The sequence below is a fragment of the Microtus ochrogaster genome, unplaced genomic scaffold, assembly GCF_000317375.1.
Source record: "Microtus ochrogaster isolate Prairie Vole_2 unplaced genomic scaffold, MicOch1.0 UNK6, whole genome shotgun sequence".
Taxonomy (NCBI): domain Eukaryota; kingdom Metazoa; phylum Chordata; class Mammalia; order Rodentia; family Cricetidae; genus Microtus; species Microtus ochrogaster.
The window spans coordinates 11,526,557-11,546,903 of NW_004949104.1; the positions used below are offsets into that span (position 1 = coordinate 11,526,557).

The 20,347-nt window shown below is 45.2% G+C and overlaps 1 protein-coding gene across 5 annotated transcripts in view; it reads right to left on the bottom strand.

Moving 5' to 3' along the window:
- Positions 1–638: 638 nt before the first annotated feature.
- Mtmr3 (myotubularin related protein 3) overlaps positions 639–20,347 on the bottom strand; it is a 125,360-nt gene continuing 105,651 nt past the window's right edge. The window contains exons 11-21 of one of the 5 annotated variants that reach the window (XM_013353387.2): positions 19,215–19,346; positions 18,398–18,509; positions 12,765–12,960; positions 11,800–11,985; positions 11,014–11,184; positions 9,724–9,869; positions 6,968–8,366; positions 5,675–5,785; positions 5,144–5,232; positions 4,440–4,466; positions 639–2,700 (exon numbers count right to left, since the gene is read on the bottom strand). In XM_013353387.2, the coding sequence (XP_013208841.1) occupies positions 2,529–2,700; positions 4,440–4,466; positions 5,144–5,232; positions 5,675–5,785; positions 6,968–8,366; positions 9,724–9,869; positions 11,014–11,184; positions 11,800–11,985; positions 12,765–12,960; positions 18,398–18,509; positions 19,215–19,346 (2,741 nt within the window). In that variant the 3' untranslated portion in view covers positions 639–2,528. Of the gene's footprint in view, positions 2,701–4,439; positions 4,467–5,143; positions 5,233–5,635; positions 5,786–6,967; positions 8,367–9,723; positions 9,870–11,013; positions 11,185–11,799; positions 11,986–12,764; positions 12,961–18,397; positions 18,510–19,214; positions 19,347–20,347 lie in introns of all 5 variants that reach the window. The other 4 variants (XM_005366138.3, XM_013353386.2, XM_013353388.2 and 1 more) reach the window with 4 other exon arrangements.

Below are 20,347 nucleotides of genomic sequence, written 5' to 3' on the forward strand. Positions count from 1 at the left end.
CAAGCATAGTGGAAAGAGAACTGCTACAGATTGTCCTCTGATCTACATATGTGTGCCACATACACATATGCACATAATGAATAAATAAGTAAGTGCAATAAATGTAACCCCAGCCCAGAGACTAGAAAGATGACTCTGTGGTTAAGCAGCAAGAGGCTTACTGCTCTTTGGTTGCTGGAAAACAAGTAGTTGCTTAAAAACCAAATAAAATCCAATGGCTGCCTTTCAACATGAACCTGCTATGCACTGAGTATGAAAGAGTAGAGACTCTAAGTGCTGACGTGGTTCTGAGAAAGCCTCTGTCATGCAGCAGCTACTTGGCCCTACACAGTCTCAGGGCAGTACCCGCTCAGTCAGCTCCAGCTAACACATGTGCCAGCCTGTGGTAAAAGACAGCAGAGGTAACTACCACAGATGTGCAGTTTGTCCTTGTGATGCCCAAGTGCTCTGAATCACTGAGGAAATGGTTTAGAGTGCCTGGGCATGCTGGGAAGTTCCTTTGCCAAGGTCTAGAGTTGAAATGTGTCATTTTCCTTTGCCAAGGTCAGACTCGAAGTAGCTCCTCAAACCTCTTCTCCTATGTGAGGGGGAAAAGGACAAAGAGATTAAACTACAGGGCAAAGAATCAGAACTCGTTAGCAGATGCCACTATGCGGACACTCAACTTTATTCACTTTATCTATATATTTAACAATTCTAAAGTATTTACTTCTTGCTTTGACAAAAAAATGAAAAATATAGGAGCATTGACTCCTCTTTAGGAGAAAAGGGTTTTATGTACAGCTACGGAGAGTTACGGTTCCTCCTTTACATACAAAGAAAATATTAATAAAAAAGTGCTTCATTGATCAAAAAGGGCGAAGAGCTGCAAGCATTTATTCACACTGTACAACAGACCCAAGAAACCCGTATCATAACCTCTTGGCACCTGTCACTAGGAACTGCACAATCTTCAATTACACCAACCTTTCCCTACCTGCACCTCCAGACACAGCAAGCATGGAGGAGCACGTCACCCTGTTTCACTACAGTCGGCCTCTATGTGACTTGTTGCTTGAGGAATGAGCAGTGCTCTGATACCCTGGGCTTCGTTTCAGCCAACAGTGCTAGGGAAGGCTTCTGGACTTCTCGCACCCACACTCAGAAATATGCAGAACCATCTTCCTGAGACACAGAATGCCCATGGTCAGGTAACAGCTTCCAAAGGAGAGGGGCATGGACCAGGCCAGCTAGAACTGAGGTGTCCACCCAACCACACCGAGTCCTCACACTACACTCTGTTCTGTTACCAGCTCGTGGCTTTTAGCAGAGCCAAGCATGGCCCTGGGGGTGGGAGCAGGCACAAATAGATGCCAACAATTCAAAGCACAAACCAACTACTCTCTACCCTTCCCACACCCACCTCCACCACAGATAATTACTGCTCTAAGGCTCTTTTTGGACCACATCAAAACTCCTCATGTCATTTTCTAAGAACCCTGCAATTACCAAGTGGTTCTTCATTCGTAGCAAAAGCCAGACATGTGCCCACTCAGGCAGCCAGAAGCAGGACAGGGGACTCCTGGGTCCTTCCTACTGCCCCCTGAAGTAGGGGAAGAGAAGGACTGATCGTGTGGAGAGCTTTGTAACTGTGGGACTCTGCCCCTCAAGGGGAGATGCATGATTGGTTTACTTTGGGAATGGGGACTTGTGGAACCCTGAGTCTGGATTTCCCTGTGTTAGCGGAGGAAGAGATTGTTTGTGGGACCAGGCCCCAGAAGAAGCTCCAGGTGCCTAGGCCCATGCAGGTCTTGAGCACAGCAGCAGGACACTGCATTCTGGCCAGTCTGCACCTTTATCTGGAAGCCCAGGCAAAGGGAGCCCTACCCAATCTGGTCAAGTTAAAGATAGAATCCATGTGGGCCAACATGTCAGCTACCCAGCCCCTCAGTAACTCAAAAGAAGCACAGACCCCTCTTTCAAAGTGAGACCTGTGGAGTACCTCACTGTGTGCCCTTCCTCCCAATGTCATCCTGTTTTTATCTGTGAGTTGGGATGACCCTATCCCTCCCCAGAATAGCACTCTCCAGAAAGGTCCTTCCAGCCTCCCCAGCGCAAAGGTTTACCAATCGGCTCTGCCGTAGCTGTGATGTGAGGAATGGTCACTCATGTTAAGCTGACTTTCTATTGTGCTCACTCGGGCCTTCATTCTGGCTCCTTCCACTGGGAAGCATTGAGTCATCCCCCAGCATGCCAAAGAGCAAACAGCTCAGCAGTTATAGGGGCCTGGCAACCTCTGGGCTTCCATTAAAAAAAAAAAAAAGTAAGACAACTGGGGGCATTTTTCTTTTTAAAAGGCAAAGAGGGAACATGGAAAGGGAAGGGAAGATGAAACAAAAATCAATTTACAATCCAGTGGTACATCCCAATCTCTGTACAGGTTGTTCCATGCCCCCATTCCAAAGTGTATGGGCCTCTCACTGCCCAGGCTGTGTATGAGCCTATGAAACGAACAGCAGCATGGCCTCTGCCACCCCAGGTCACTGGCTTCAGTTTGAAGTGGCAGCAATAGGCTTATCCAGTTCAAGGTCAATGCTGGAGCTCGTGGGATGAAGGCTGCTATAGCAAGACTTGCACACTCGACTGGGTTCAAATAGCTGCTGGCTAGGAACTGGAACCTTCTGGTTACAACAACTGGAGCAGAATACGTTCCCACAATTCCTTGAGACAAAAAAGAAATAAAATAACATCAGTTTCAGCTGGTAGGTTTTTGTGGGAAAAACCCAACTTCAGTAAGCATTTGCCATGTATAGTCTAGATGTGCTAGGAACATGTTCTCTTCTCCAGGCAGGAAGACGCTAAGTAGGAAGACAAGTCTACCTAATAGAGTCACTTTCACTTCAGGCTGAGGACATGTGGCTGCCTCACCGCTCCAGCACATGGCTGTCAGATGCACAGAAAGATGCTCAGGAGAGCTCTCTGTGGATAAATGAGCCCAGCACTGAAGCAGCTGCCAGCTCAGCACTCAGTTCTGACCTGGTGACACACCCAGTGGCTGCACTGACCTTGGTACTGGCCATCTGGGTAGCTTAAGGTTACAGGGAGGCAAAAGGGAGGAGTTGACCTGTGGGTCCCTCCTCATAGAAAACTATGCTGCCCAGCTGGGGATGGAGAACCCTACCTAATGGTCATTACCTTAGAGGTAAGTTGGATGCAGACTGCTACCAGCAGCATGCAAAGCCAAAAGTCAAAGCAGCACTCGACACATGCTCAGCGTGAAAGGGAAGGGGAAGGACAGCCCATGAAGAAACATACGCATGTATACATCCCTATTAGACAGCAGTCAGTTCAGCTATGCTTCACCACCCTGCCCCATGCATCTCCAGGCTCCCCTCTCCTTTCCACCAAAACCCCTACTTCTTGCATCTGTGCAGCATCGAGCTGCACAGCTAGACTGACAACCATCACACACACACACACACACACACACACACACACACACAAGAAAGGTAACTAACACAGGATAGGTCCTGCCTACCTTACAATCCTACATTTTCTGAGCCCTAAAGTCCAAACCAACACTGATCAGCATAGCACAGGAAACTCCAAGGTACCTGACACAGCTCTCCAGAGATGAGAAGAGAAGTTAATAGGAAAGCTTCCTCTGAGCTAATTTCTCAGTCACCCAGTTCAGAATGCAGACCACACTGGGTAGGAACCACTTGAGCACAGGAGAAGCAGACACTGACAACCACATGAGACAAAGCAACACTGTAGAAGGGAAGGTGGGACACAGAACACAAAGCCCTTCGTTTCTAGAATAGGAAGCACTTCACAGCTTTCTAAAAAGCACGAGTCAGCAAGAACTTGTGATTCTTGAACACAGGAACAGGAAATCTCTGGATGCCTATACTTGTTTGACGTACCTGCTTAAGTTCAGCTTTTTTCAAAGCCTGACATGAATTTGATCAAGTAAGCTTTTCTATCTGACTTCCTTTGGGGGGCCCTGATATCTGACTTCCTTTGGGAGGCCCTGAAAGACCTAAGTGGAGTCATCCATGCTAAGTAATTCTCTGGAAAGATCGTATTTGGTTACTTCTGTCTCTATAAAAACAAAACAAGGAAGCAATGCCATTTGACACCATCCTGGCATCGATGAATGACTGTCACCTCTCCTCCTCAAAAAAGTCCTGAAGCCCACTGGCTTCTCCCAAAAGATCATCAAGAATATAACAGCCCAGCTGGCCTGTACAGTTCACAGGGGAGCACAAGGCTACAGCAGACACGCCCCTGGCACTCTCTTTCACCAGCTGCAGTGGATCCCCGTGCCCACCTGCCTGCCTGTGCTCTCCCTTACGAGGCTTCAGGCCAATGAGTGCAGAGAAGGGAATGGCAGCATTAGTGTGGAGAAGTTATTGTGGGTGTGCAGACATCACAGACAAGTTGTTGCAAATGCTCACCACGTTTGATCAACACGGTCAGTGTCCCTGAAAGGAGGGGAAAAAGAGCTCAGAAGAGAAGCCATTTGGTCTAGGGGTACGGGATGGGGGAGTCCTATGGTCCTAAGAGTGTCATCTGCCTACAAAGAAATTTTTCCATCACTTTCAATCCAGGCTCACTTCTACATATGGGCCACCGTACGATTCTAATAAACTTCCTATCCTAAGAACACTAAACATCTACCAGAGAGTTACCCCTGCCAGGACAAAGTAGCCTTAGTAACTCACTGCTTAACCTGGGAGAAAGAAATTAGGAGCAGCAAGGATTGGAGACTGCCCTCAGTTATGTCTACTATTCCCCGGCCACAGCTTCTCAGCAGTAGCACAGGGAGCAGGGAGCAGAAAGAAGTAGGAAAACCAGGCTTCCTGCCCACAGCTAGAAAACTGTTTTTGCTCAAAGTAGCTATCATCAGTTTTATGCTGGAAATAAGAAATGAAGATCTGCATAGTAGTTGTTACCTCACCAATCTGGGAAATGAAACAAAGTATGCCCACATTTCAAAATTTAATAGTGATCATTGAATTGGAACAGAGTTCCCAAATGCAGTTCTGGAAGGACCAATGTCAGAGGCACAAAAATGTGACCCCAAGGGTAGTCCACACAGAACACCGCTGGTAAGATGTCAAAGTTCACCTTCCCACCCTAAAAGCCACCCCAATGGCACCTGCAGTGGTGCTTCCTGCTGGCGAGCCAAAAGGCACTGTCACAGGCATAGCAGTGGGCAGCCAGGTGGTCAGGTAGCCAACGGGTCATCTGTAAAACACATGGGACCGGGTTAGTGACAGGAAGTGAGCCAGTCAGCTAAGTCAACAGAGTCACACCAGGGGGAACAAGAATCACAGGGACTACATAGGCTCCAGTGGTACCAGCGGAGCAGGCCTGCTGACAACGGTTCAAGGAACGTGTCCCAATTGTTTGCCTGGAGGGGACTCTGCTCTCCCCAAGGCAACATGGCAGCAATGGCACCCTGGTCTGCCATGAGAGCTGGCAGAGGCAATGGAGAGAGAGGGCCAGCTTACTGAGTATCCCTGGCTTAGAGTTGATGGATGTGGGTTCCCAGACACAGAGATGCAAAGGCTCAATTAATTCTACTGTGAGTTTCCTTCTTTGGTGAGGGGATGGGGCAGGGACTGGAGTGGAGAAGAACTGTAGGAACCTGTATGGATGGCACGCAGAGCAGGGGCTGAGCCTGTACCTCTGTGTCCTGTTTATCCACCTGCTCCCAGCTGGCTTCAGAGAAAATCTCTGTGCTGCAGCGAGACAAACAGTTCTGATCCAGATTGCTTTCCGAGTCGGGGATTGAAGTCTGTTGGCAAACAAACACAACTGAACAGAATGAACCTGTCTCCTCCCGCAGGAGAACAGAGCACTGGGGTCTGAGTGCTAAGGTGCCAAATGTGCAGTTACACCAGCCATCCAGATGAGCTGACCAGGTGCAGAGGTGGGGCTGGGCTCAGAAGGCTACATGGATTTTGTGAAGTGTACTGAGTGGAAAGTTGGGTCTTAGGTTCCAGGAAGCAAGGGAAGTGAGCGAGATGGAGAAGGAACCCCTGTGTCATCTGTTCTGGGGCCCTGGTGATCTAGTCCAGCACTTAATGAAAACAGTGATTTGGATATGCCTGCCTTCTTCTGAAGGACTCTTTGGGACATTGAGAAACCATTATTAATTAGTATGAAGAAAAAGCTAAAAGTTCCATTGGCTGTAACGTCACTAGTGGGATGATTACTCCAGAACCTGCCTTACTCTTGTAATGGCACCCATCAAAGAAGAAAGCCCCTCTGGGAACCCAAGAACACTGACAGCCTTGGTTCTAGCCCCCAAGCCTCGTCAGTGCTAAGCCCAACAATGTTAAAAAAAAAAAAAAATTTCAATCCCTTCTCTCCATTTCTCCTGCCAGCACCTGCCACAGAATGTGTATAATCACTTGTACAAAAAAGAACAAAGCTCTCAAAGTTCCCGAAGTCTAGGAAAGCAGGCAGCTTACTAGTGAGGCAGGACAAACACTCCAACATAACAATATCAGCACTGCTCTACAAATACCATTGTGAACAGGCAGGCAAGCCCTTCTAAATATATAATATTTTTATTTGGGGGTGGAGTAAACTGAGACAGGGTAACTATAGCCCAGGTTAGCCTGAAACTCACTATGCAGCTCAGGCTGGCTTCAACCATGTGGAAATGCTCTGCCTCAGTCTCTCAAGTGTTTGATTACAGGCGTGACCCACAAAGCCTGATTGACACAGGACCCCATATCATACATTAACTCTCTCCCATTTTCTTAACTGTCTAGAAGGGAATGGAAAGTCAAGACAGCAGAAAAAAAGGCAGACTGTTGTCTCCATGGCCAAGGCTAATTCCTAAACAATCTCTCTCCACACAGCAATTTAAGACCTTTCTAGTCCTTACAAAATCTGTTCCAATAACCAATGCTTCAGGTGCGAGTGTCATATCTTTGGATAGCTTTAAAGGAATCATGACCTAACTTACCACTTCATCCCCAAAGTCCCCATTGAAGCGCAGAGAGCTGGTCAGGTACTGGCTCTCCAGGCGACTCTTCAGCTCCTGGACTTGTTTCTTCAAGGTCTCCACTTCTTGCTGGTGGCCAGACTCTATCTGACGCAGGCGCTGTTGGATTGTATCTGTGTATACAGGCATGCCATCATCATCCAGGTGGCTGCGGGAAGGCTGGTCAGGGCTGCTGGTAGTGGATGGCCTCCCTGAGTGGCTATTCAGCCACTTGTGGTGCAAGTTCCTTGAGTACAAGTGAGCAGAGCTGCAGCTTGTGGCAGATAGTTGGTGGCTCAGTGAGTCCTTATTCCTCCCAGTCTCCCCATTGGCACAGTGTCCATTGGGTGTAGGGTACTTCTGAAAGGTGCCAAACCCTGAAGGCTGTTCTGAAGTCTTATTTTCAGTCTCTAGGGCACCGTTGCACACAATTCCCTGTCTATATTTGTCTAGTGGCAAGGCACAAGGAGCCCGCATCAGGCTGAGGGTGTTACCAGGGGATGAAGTCCTATATAGCACAGAATCCCATTGGGGCCTCTCAGCAGACCTGGGCTCTGGAGCCATGGGAAGCATGTCCCTGCCACTGAACCTACCACTGCTTGCCAGGCAAGGTCTGTGATGGAGCTGGGGCGTACTCTCTGACTTCACTTTATCCACTAGTAACATGTGCATGGAGCTGTTTGTGTGTGGTCCTCTTGTCTCGAATGGGACTTGGGAAGGCAGCAGAGAACTAGACTGTGAGGTACCAAGGCCAACTTTTGCATCTATTGGGACAGCGGGAGCTACATTTTCCCTGTCCTCTGCAATATTCTCTACTTGAGGCTGCTCCACAGGGACCTCCTGGGAGTCCTCTCCCCTGAGGGGAGCCTGGGGTGAACTAGAGAGAACACTGTGTCCATCCTGCTGTTCAGGAGTATCCTGTGAGAACAAAGGCAGGCTGGGGTCTAGATGGTTTCTTAGAGTAGCATCATCTAGCTCTGGTTCTTGGTGAAGTACGACTGAGCTCTCAGTCACCATACTGCTCTCCTTTGCTAGGAGTGCCTCCTCTTTGATATCTGGTACCTCAGTGTGCGCCCTGTGGGCAGGTTCTTCTGTCCCACTCTCCTCTTTGGTGGCCTCTTGCAAAATGTTCTCCATCTGCCCTTCAGCCACACCAGCCGCCACAGATAGCTCAGCACCTCCAAGCAGCCTGCTGGGCTTCCGCAGGCTGTCCATAGCAGGAGCCTCTTCCCCAGAGCCAGCAAAGCTGCTCAGCTCCAGGGAGCGCCCATGCTCTTGCCATTTCTCATTCAGGCTGGGGTCACTGCTGCGCCGGCTGGCCAGAGGCACCATGTTGTCACAGGCTGTGGTCAGATTGTCAAATGATCTAGTCTTGGGTAGCCTAGAAAAAAAGAGTTTGGGGAAAATGAGAATCGTAGAGGCTATTTGGAGCACAGTCGGGACATGTTTTTAAATATGTCACTGCTTCACAACTGGACCATTACAGCAACATCTCTGAAACAAGGCTCAGATTCCTGCAGAGGCAGGGTTCTCCATCAGCACTGCTCCACTGTCAGTCCCCGCCTCTATAAGATAAAAGCATATACAATTTCTTTTTCTGGTTTTTTGAGACAGAGTTTCTCTCTGTAGCCTTGGTTGTCCTGGAACTCAATCTGTAACTAGGCTAGCACTGAACTCAAGAGATGCCCTGCCTCTGCCTCACAAGTACTGGGATTAAAGGTGTGTGCCACCACTGCCTGGCACATATTTCTGAAAGCCATAAAGTCATTCTTTTATTTATTTATTTTTCTCTCTTTCTTTTTTGATTTTTGAGACAGGGATGCATGTATCCAGAATGGCCTCACACTCTCTACATAGCCTAGGAATGGCACTGGACTCGATCTTCTGCCTCCACCACCAATGTGCTGACAGTACAGGAATGTGTCATAAATGCCAGGGTTATGCAGCACTGGAGCTCAGACCCAGGGCTTCATGCAAGTATTCTACCAACTGAGCGGCACTGCAGCCTTCAACAAGCATTCCTCATGAAGCTTTGTGTCTCTCAGGTAGTGGCAGAATAGCTTGCTGGTTCTTTGTATTACACATTTTAAGTTCACTTATTATCTATCACTACAATCTTAATAAAGTTAATTCACAAGTGGCCAAAATTTCTCTCATCTCAACAGCATCAGAAGACCAATCAGGACCCAGAGGAAGAAGCAGAGTAGTGGGTAAACAAACCAGAGAGTCACAAAGACCTCAATGGATGTGGTCCATCACTAAGAAACTTCTCATGCATGTAGTAGAATAATGTAGCAACAGGCCAACTCACTTCCAGAAATAAGGCCTTATTTTTTTCCTTAAGAAACTCGACAGTGGTGGCGCACGCCTTTAATCCCAGCCTTCAAGAAGTAGAGGCTGGCGCACGCCTTTAATCCCAGCCTTCAAGAAGTAGAGGCAGGCAGCTCTCTGTGAGTTCAAGGCCAACCTGGTTTACAGAGCAAGTTCCAGGCCAGCCAGGGCTACACAGAGAAACCCTGTCTTGAAACAAACAAAACAAAACCCCAAAAAAGCAGCAGCAGTCAAACTTCAGCCAGATGTGGCAGTTCATACTAGTAAATCACATCACTGCAAGTCTGAGGTCAGCTTGGGAGGGAAAGGCCAGGGGGGAGGGGGGAGGGACAGAAGGGGGAGAAGGAGAGGAAGGGAGAGGAAGAATCCCACCACACAGGACTTGAGACTTGTGGCCCCGAGCTCACCGGCTTAAGGGGGGATCGTCAGGGCTGGAGCCTGGGGCTGGGTATGGTGCACAGCTGTCATCTGTGGGAGTAGATGGAGATGGGCAGGGAAGGTATACTGCACTCCATAGCATCAGATTCCGCACATGGCACACGGGGTATAGCACCTGAGGAGACGGGGAGGACACAGGTTTATATAGACCCCCAAAGTCTCTCAGAAATGTCTAGAAATAAGGAACAAGAACAAGCACACCCAGGTGGGTCACAGATAAACAAGGAGGTGGTGTCAGTAAAGGAAGGTCTGTCTCCCAAGAGGACAGGTACAGAACCATGGGGTCTGTCTGACAACAGTTTTCACTTAAAGAGCCTCTTGAGCATGAAAACCTAATGGATCCTTTAAAGACTGACATTATCTCAGGTGGTCTTTACTGAATGACTGACTTTAATATTAGCCTGATTTACTGCCTAAGAACCATTCTGTTAGACGGTGAGTGTTTGTTTCCTCAAAGTTCAGCTTCAGTGGAAACTGCCAAATCTGGTTTACAGACTTACTTAATCATGTGAAAAATAAAGGAATCTCCCTCCCTTCCCAAGGAAGGAATGAAGCAGCATACATCTTTTAACTGTAATGAGAAGCGTATCAATTGCAGCAAAGTAATATAACCTCTGATTAGTCTGCTTTGATTTCTAAGGGCTTAAAATGCATCTGACAAAGGGAACATTAATACATTTTGATACACAGACATATGTGCTTCTTTTCTCTGTTTAGCAGAAGGTGTTCTTTGAGGGGGAACAAAGTCTTAAAAGGCCTACTAGCTCTCCATGTGGAAAGAATTCACAGACAGACACATGCCAGCCTCAGAAAAAGCTTTGTGTCTGACAGAAAGCTGCACTGGATCCTATTGTCTGGCTCATGGGGACAGTAGCAGGTACCTGGTAGCTGACCCTTCTTAGCCATAAAAGGCATCTGAAAAGGTGCCCAGTGCCTTCCCTCTGCTGAGCTGAAACATGCTAGGAACGCAGTGAGCTCTGAAGGAGGTACTGGCAATGATTCATGTCTAAGGTGGCAAAGTAGAGATGTGTACTACACCAAGAACCTTGAACCCAGCTGGGTCATGGGCAGGCTAGAGCATTATCAGAAAAACAGGCTTTGCTTAGACAAAACTGTAGAAAATGGAAAAATGGAACCAGAACCTTGAGACAGCAGACATATTTTTGCAAAAACAGGCACTACTCAAACCGGCTCCCACATGGTGACCCCATCCCCAAATCACTTCTGCTGACCACAGAGATGGGCTCAAAGGTACATACGGCTTCTGACTGAGATGAATACAGTAGGTTTTTGAAAGCCTTGTTGCCTGCCCGAAGAAGTGACCACACAGAGCATGTCCGTTCCTGAGTCTGCTTTTCCCCTCTCTCCTTGGCGTTGTTGCACAGGAATGTTCCAAACAGGCAGGAATAGGTATGCTGTACCAGTTTCACCTGCCAAGTCCAATCGGGCAAAATCAAACAGTAAGGTACATGGTCTTGGAAAGGAGGTCAGCCAAGTGAACAATTCACCATGACATCCCTGAGAACACTTCAGCTCACTCAAGGATATGGGGTGTATGTGCATAGGCAGTCTACATATGGCCTCCTCTTCACAATTACCAATTGCACGGCCTGATCCCAACCACCAGCACTTCTATGTCAAAGACAGTCTAATGCAGGAGGTAGACTGAAGGACAGGGGAACAGGGGTTGAAGCAGGAAGAGTACACCTTCCACCAAAGAAGAGGGAGCAGACAGCATTGGTAGAAGGACTGCAGAGGAGCATGGCACATTCAGATTGTTTCTATTTCTACCACTTTCTAGACCATACATTTTAGAAGTCAAGTTTAAAACAAACTCTGTTTACAGGGGAAAAGCTAGTGCACCTAGATTTATTGAGTGAAAAATAAAATGCCTGTTAACTGCTATTGCTTTTAAATAAAGCAGTCCCTCCAAATTAAGCGTGAAAATGCATAGTTTTGGTGAAAATGGCCCACTAACATTTGTATCAACATCCCCCTAAGTGTAGGTGGCTCCCAAAATGTAGAATGATTAAGTCCAAACTTACAAGGAATGCTTCATTGAACTCAAAAGAGCAAGGAAATTGCCTCTGAAGCTGATGAACACAGTCAAGCCACTGCAGAAACACTGGGCAACGTTCGTTCAGATCATCTGAATTCTCCCCATGACCGCACCGGTCAGCAAATTTATGGCCAAAATCCAGCCATTCCATCTCCACAAGGACTTGGAAACCCTGCAGGGAGGCACCAAGGAGAGATCACTTGTGTAGTACCATCACCTGCGACATCCTGAGCTCCATGTCACCAGTGGTAATCATCTCCTTTAACAGCCTCCTGGTAAGTCCCTCTGGCCCAGGCTCAGAGCCAAAGGTTCTCTCCCTAATGACACACCCATTTACACACACATCTCAATTCACCAGCTCCATTCAATATTCAAAATTTAAAGAACACTGACACAGCCTCTCATTTACTACATAAATGCTACCTGCCTACCTAAATTTCTCTTTTATTAATTTTTGTCTTCTATGTTACATTTACAAAGCTACATTCCTCAGCACAGATTTTTTATAAATATTTGTATTTTATGTCACTTTATGCTTTTGATCTTCTATCTTTAACCCATAATGATTATTTCAGAGCAGATGTTCCAGAACGCTGTGTGTTCCTGTCTAGACCCACCATCATAAGCATGCAGACATTCTTTGGCAGAAGCCCATTTTCCTGAGATAGACAAAATTTTTTCAAGTAGAGAAACTGCAAAAGAGATGTTTGTGTCCTCAGCACCTGTCATCTAAACCATGTTCTACTGAGCGAGGTAAAGAACTGGAAAGAGACCCCTCAGCCACACAGCTCTACGTGAGGAGTATGATCATAACAAAGTGGCCATTTCCACAGACCTAACTTCCAGTCCCCAACCGACAGTGCAACCCTCCTAAAAGTTTTCATCAACCTACCCTGAATGCTTGCTTACTCTTGCTCCCCGCTTCCCTACCTCTCTCAGACACACACTCACCTCTACTGTTCGGTAGTAAGGGTCCAGCAGGAGCTTAGCCAATGCCACAATCTGGGGAGTACGGTCCCAACCATCTGAGCAGTGCACTAACACAGGCCGTTGATCACGGTCCACAGCATGTACTACAAGAAGCGCTGACTTCAAGAGCACAGACAGGTGGTGTAGCCACTTTGTGCTTTCAAGAGCTGAAAGCCAACTATAAAAAATAAGAAAAGACTGATTTTTATGATTTTATGGTATCATATCCAATGCCTATCAAATTAAAAAGCAATTCCCCAAGACCTTTGTCTCTAATTACAGTGATAAAAAAGTCTATTTATAAAGCATGTCCAAATGAAAGAGTCAAGCTCCAGAATCAAGAGAGGACAACTTTAGAAAAAGGACTGTAATAAACAATGTCACACCGCACCTAGAGCTTAAAAAAAAAAGACCATTAATTTTTAACTGTCTATATGGGAGGTGGTGTGCACATGAGTGCAGAAGCCCAAGGAGGCCAGCCGTGCTAGGAACCAAACTTGGGTCCTCTGAAAGAGCAGAATGTGTGTGCTCTTAACCATTGAACCATCTCTCTTCCCTAGCCACACCCTTTTTTTCCCCTGCAGTGGTGGGAATGAAACTCAGGTTCTTATATTTGTTAGTTAAGTGTTCTATCATTGAGCTATACCCCCAACCCTCCCTGGTTCTGACTGACTGACTCTCTCTCTCTCTCTCTCTCTCTCTCTCTCTCTCTCTCTCTCTCTTTCTCTTTCACATATACACACACACATTTATTAGCTTGAGACAGGGTCTTGTTATACAGTACAGGCTGATCTGGGACTCAGTTCTCTTAGATTAGCCTCCAAGTGCTGGATTTACAGGTACATACCACCATACCTAGCTCTTCACAGATAATCTGCCAAAACAGGGGTGGGTTTAGGAGAGTAATCCTAGACAGGCACATACAGTAAAAATAATAGCTCTTATGAACACTTCTGAGACCCATAGAGATTTTACAGAAGGTATTTATTATCAACTCTGACCTGACAACAAAATAAAGAACACACACACAAATATATTTACAATGAGATATAAGTTGGATGCTACACACAAGAATGGTACAAACATTACCTATGATCCATGTCCGAACACCAACCAGTGTTAAGTCTTGACTATTTATTGACTAAAACCGGTTAAGTCCAATAAGACGATTAGCGTCATGCAAAGTGATACAATGGCTACATAATATTCCTAAGTTAATTCAGACTTAATTCAGAAAGGACCCCCCTCCCTTTTTAAAAAAATCCTTTAGGGGTTATCAAATAAAAAAGAATTGTCTCTTTGGCAGAAGGTCACATATCCCACCACCACCCAAACTATTTTGACAGTTCATGTACTTCTTCTTCCACCCCTTATTCGCCCAAACAAGTTCTGGTTTTTCCCAAATGTGGCCAGATTTGTGGTTTAAGGTTGAAAGTCTAGCCCTTCGAACACTGAAAGAGAAGGAATAAAAACTGGCTTTGTCAAGGCAGGGTCTGCATGAGGCCTCTAGGACAAAGCTGGTCTATTAAGACCTGAAGACTGAATGTGAACTCTCATTAAGACTAAGTAAGAAAGGGAGATCTTTCCTGCCAGGCCAGCAAACAACAGAACAGTGCATAAGTATTCTTTACAACTAGACTGTAGCTCAGAGGCTGACACTGTCTCCATCATTGCTGGACCCCAAGCTTTGCCCCTAGTATGGAAAAGTCCTTCTATTTAATGAAATGTAAGTTCGTCATGAATAAAATTCAATTTTGAGACATCCTAGCTCGAAATTAAGTTTATCTCAGATACACTTAAAATACTGATGGAAAATAAGTTTGCCTTAGCCGGGCGGTGGTGGCGCACGCCTTTAATCCCAGCACTTGGGAGGCAGAGGCAGGCGGATCTCTGTGAGTTCGAGACCAGCCTGGTCTACAAGAGCTAGTTCCAGGACAGGCTCCAAAACCACAGGGAAACCCTGTCTCGAAAAACCAAAGTTTGCCTTAAAATAAATCAAAAGGCTGAAGAGATGAGTAATTAAACTATCTCCCTGCTGCTGAAGAAGCAGCAAACAAGACTCCAGCAGAGAGTTCTCTTAAACCTGATTGAATGGTTATAAACTAGCAGCCAGCGGTGTCTGTGCCTGAGAGAATCTGTGCTGCAGCCAGCCACCAGAGGGGATGTCATAGCACTCCTCTGTGCTAATGTCAAATTGGAACAGAAACACATCATTCCCCAGCCTGCCACAGCCCCAATGGATGGCCTACTCATAGTGTCCATCATTGCTACAGCTTCTTTTTATCCATAAAGATTAAAATACCCAAATACAAAGCATTATTTCTTTAACAAATCCTCCAGTCATTTGGACTAGGAAGAGGCTAATTAATTTCCTTTTTTTATTTTTTTTTATTTTTCGAGACAGGATTTCTCCGTAGCTTTTGGTTCCTGTCCTGGAACTAGCTCTTGTAGACCAGACTGGCTTCGAACTCACAGAGATCCGCCTGCCTCTGCCTCCCGAGTGCTGGGATTAAAGGCGTGCGCCACCACCGCCCGGCGCTAATTAATTTCTTTTGCATTCAAAATGAAATTTTGTTTTTAAGTATTTGTTTTTTACTAGACAGACAGACAGACAGACAGACAGACACACACACACACACACACACACACACACAAGCATGGTTCTAGTAAAGGCCAGAAAGGGGCATTGTATCCCTTAGAATTGCAATTACTGACACTTCTGAGCCACTATGTGGGTACTATAGACCAAACCTGGGTCCTTTGCAAGAACAAGTGTTCTTAACCACTGAACCATCTTTCTAACTTCAAAATCAAGTTTTTAAAGAAATAATTTAAACATATATAAGGTATTAGAGACTACTCAGTACTCATCTGGTCTTTTTGTTTTACATAAAAAAGGATCCTGAGCAATTAAGCTACACAGCCAAAGACACCATCTCCAGAGTCCTCACACCAACCTTAGGGGAGAGAAGTAGCTGGGCCCTGGAGCTAAGTGACAAATGCAAATGGATAATCCTCAAAGGAAAGTAGTCAGCTGTTCTTTGGTCAGTGCAATGGTCTGAATGAGAATGGCCCCATAGGCTCACATATTTTATTGCTTAGCCACTAGGAACTAGCACTACTGAAAGGGCTAAAAGGATTAGACATTATGGCCTTGTTGGAGGAAGTACGTCACTAAGGGTGGGCTTTGAGGTTTCAAAAGTCCATGCCAAGTTTAGAATCTTTCTCTGCCTACAGATCAGAATGTAGCTCTCAGTTTCTGCTCCAGTGTTGCCTACATGCTGTTTTGCTTCCTAGCATGATGATAATGGAACTGCAAGCAAACCCCTCAATTAAATGTTTTTTTTCATAAGAGTCACCATGGTCATGGTACCTCTTCACAGCAATGAAACCCTAAGACGGTCACCTCTCCAAAGGACATTGCTTCATCCTCAGGGCTGACTGTGATAAATCTATTCACTTTTTTGACTGCTTCATTGGTTTTCATTTTCTTTTTCTAAGACTGGGTTTCTCTGGGTAGCCTGGCTGTCCTGGAACTTACTCTGTACACCAGGCTGACCTCAAACTCAAAGAGCTACCCTTGCCTCTGTCTCCCTAGTGCTGGGATTAAATAAAGGTGTGCTCCACCACCACCACCCAGCAATTTAATTACTTTTACCAAGAGTCAGCACAAGCAGTCTCAGGAAGCACCTGATGTTATAAATCCAGTTAAGAATGCAAAACAAACTGGATGTGACTATACAGATCTACTGAGGGGACCCAAGGAAACAGCCATGGGCTTTAGCACAAATACCTAAAAAAGAAAATCCTATCTTTATTGGCACATCTCTGTCTTCCTGAAATAATAAAGAAGGGGCTTTTAAATATTTATCTGTTTTACAGAGTACTGCTCCTAATTTATCTTATACTCAAGCAATACCCTTTCAGGGGTACTACTTTACCTTCCTCGTTGCAAATTCCAGCTATTCTTTTTCTTTTTTTAATTCTCTCATATATTATATCCCGACAGCAGTTTTCTCTCTCTTCCCTCTCCCCCAGACCCATGCCCCAACCCTTACCCTGGAGGAGGAAAAGTATCCCACCCAACCATCAATTTTTAATAAGCAATAGAATTAGAACATTATTACTGAGTCAAATTACTTTAGAAATGGAAGCTAACATGTAAAAAAACCAAACAAAAAAAAAAACTGACTTAACAAGTTTAACACATAGAACATAACGAGAAACTGGAGAGATGTTCAGTCGGTAAGATGTTTGCTACACATATATGACAACCTGAGTTGGAGTTCTTTAGTATCCAAGTTTAAAAAAAAAAAAAAAGGTTGACCCTGAAAGCCTTCTCCCTTAGACTAGCCTTCATAATACCTGAAGGGGCTATGCAAGCTTCGAAAGGAGGGAGGCTGCCAACAGTCCTACCCAGCTGTGATACCTATAAACCACAACAATGACCAGCAAGGTATGAAATCCCTACAGGTGCAACAGTGACACTCATGTCTTGGCAGTAACCAACCCTGCTCAACAGGAGAGAAATCATGACTGGTACTGGAAAACAAACACCGAAGGGTAGTGAGAGCATGGACCTTAGAGGAGAATCCACAAGCGGCATGTTACTAACCCAGTATAATTCCCAATTGAATTTTAAATACTTATCCATTTACTCACAGATAAGTGGAGTTTTCACCTTTCATCAAACAAATGTCTCTGCAATAAGTGGAGACCATTACAGAAATCACAACTGGCCAGAGTGTAGAGAACAACTGGGTGTGCAGTGCCTAGTGCCAATTGGTAGACACATCTACAACACAGCTCCTGTACCTAAGGCACAGGGAACACTGTAGAAGAGGGAGCGAACGCCTGTAAGAGCCAGGGGACCAGGAAATCTACTGTGAGACTGTGTCTCCTAGAAGTGATAGAGAAGTTTTTCACTCATGAAACCTGAACAATATGGCTGCCTTAATAAGATCTGAACAAGTATACCACCAACAGAAATGCTAACTTGGAAAGGTCACTCTCACAGGGTTCTGCCCTGTGACAAAGAACTAAACATTAACTAGGTAATACTTACAGAGAGAGAAAGACTTTCATGGAGATGGAGTCCCTAACTAGTTCTCCAATGCCAAGCAGCCAGACTTGAAATTCTAACATACAATCAGGGTATGTGTGTGTGAGAGAGAGAGACAGAAAATGGTGACTTCACATTAAGACACCTCAATTCGGCTGGGTGGTGGTGGCACATGCTTTTAATAGCACCTGGGAGGCAGAGATAGGCAGATCTCTGAGTTTGAGGCCAGTGTAGTCTACTGAGCAAGTTCTAGGACAGCCAAAGCAACACAGAGAAGTTTTAAGTTCAAAATTAAATTCAATTTATTTAAGTTCAAAAATAAATTTAAAAAAACCTGCAGAAGAGCTGGACTGCTTTGCCAACAGCTCAGGTTTTATACTGCCTGGTTCATATCTACAGAGACTGAAAGTATAGCTAAAGTTCACTACAGAAAGAAAATACAAAAATAAATAAAATAAAAAAAAACCCTGAAGAATATCTACAATCTTGTTTTTGTTGTTGTTGTTTTGCAGTAACAACAAAAGAAGCACACAGACCAAAGCGCAGGCCTTACTTTCCAGGATCCGGCATCTGTGTACACAGCAGTCTCAGAGACTGGAAACTCCTCCGGATAGAATGGATGTTTGCCATTCCCATAAACACAACTTCACAGTTTGGGTAATACTCTGGAGAGAAAAACAATAAAGAAAGCATAAGTACATTCAATTTAAGGATCAGATGAGCAAATTTAACAGCAACAAAATGGCAGCACTCAGACAGAAGGGGCATGACCGATTCAGAAAGGGTATCTTATTAGGATTTTGTGTTTACTACCTCAATTTTTACCCCTGCTTCTCTCTTTCTGTCTGTCTCTTTCTTTCTTAAAAGATTTATTTATTTAGTATGAATACTGTGTTCTATCCACATGTATGCCTGCAGGCCATGGTTGTAAGCCACCACGTGGAAGTCACCATGTAGTTGCTGGGAATTGAACTCAGGACCTCAGGAAGAGCAGCCAGTGCTCCCAACCTCTCCAGCCCTACCCCTGCTCTTCTAAGAAGTCTACAGCAAGTGTACTAGGAAGTAGTGATTCACATATGTACTGTGAGAGACAACAGTGCTTTCAGGAGACCAGACTAAGAACCAGAGCCTCCACAGCAGCACTGACAGACCTGGAGAGAGACTAGCTTTCCTATCACGCAAAGTTGGCACAGAGGAGGAAGATGATTGGCACTTTGTCCAAAGCACACGAATGTCAAGGATTCAAAGAGCTGCCTGGCTTCTAGATGCAGAGTGAGAAATGTGCCTTGTCATTTATCTTAAATTAAGTCCAGGTTGTGAGTGAGCTGCACTTACAAGGACATATTATCAAGGGACGATCATACACTCACCTGGGCATTCACAGCCTCCTCCTTTGGCTCGATTTGCCACAGCTGCTGCATAGGAGCGTGCATCCAAGATCAAAAGTTTCTGTGGCTGGAGAGCTAAACTTTCTGCTCCTGAAGCATTTGAAAGAGAGGAATCTGCAGACATCAAGAAGAGGGTAAAAGCTAAATGAACCTAGTTTTCCTAAAACTGTGAAAAATCAGAACCAGAGGCATCTATATTACAGTAAAACAAAACAAAATAAAACTCAAAGCAACAAAGTCCCCTAACTAGACTCTGGTACACAAACTTGGCTTCAGTCTACCCTGTTTTGCCTTCTGATTAAAAATTGATGGAGCTGGAGAGATGGCTCAGTGATTAAGAATACTAACTGTTCCTCCAGAGGTCCTGGATTCAATTCCCAGCACCCACATGGCAGCTCATAACTATCTGTAACTTCAGTTCAAAGGGATCTGACTCCCTCACACAGAAATACATGCAGATAAAACACCAATGCACATGAAATAAGTTATTTTAAAAAAAAGAAAACCAATAAGGAATTATTTTACAAAAGCAATTCCCACATCACATGAAGACCCATATTGCCCAATCTCTTACTCCCATTTCTTTCTTTCTTTTTTTTTGTTTTTGTTTGTTTTGTTTTTCAAGACAGGGTTTCTCTGTAGCTTTGGAGCCTGTCCTATAGTAGACCAGGCTGGCCTTGAACTCACAGAGATCTCTCTGCCTGCTGAGAGCTGGGATGAAAGGCATATGCCACAACTACCTGGCTCTTATTCCCATTTCTACCGCTGTAGTTCTTTCATAGAAGCTGGTATTTCTCAGGCTGGAGAGATGGCTCAGGGGTTAAGAGAACTGACTGCTCTTCCAAAGGTCCTGAGTTCAATTCCCAACAACCACATGGTGACTCAGAACCATCTGTAATGAAATCTAGTGCCTTCTTCTGGCCTGCAGGCATACATGCAGACAGAACACTGTATACATAATAAATAGAAGGGAGAAGAAGCTGGCATTTCTCTCTGTAGACTGGTGACAACCCAAATCCTCATTATAAACACTTCAATTTTTCTTTTTTTCTTTTTTTTTTTTTTTTTTTTGTTTTTCGAGACATGCTTTGGTTTTCATGTTCCCATTCAATTGG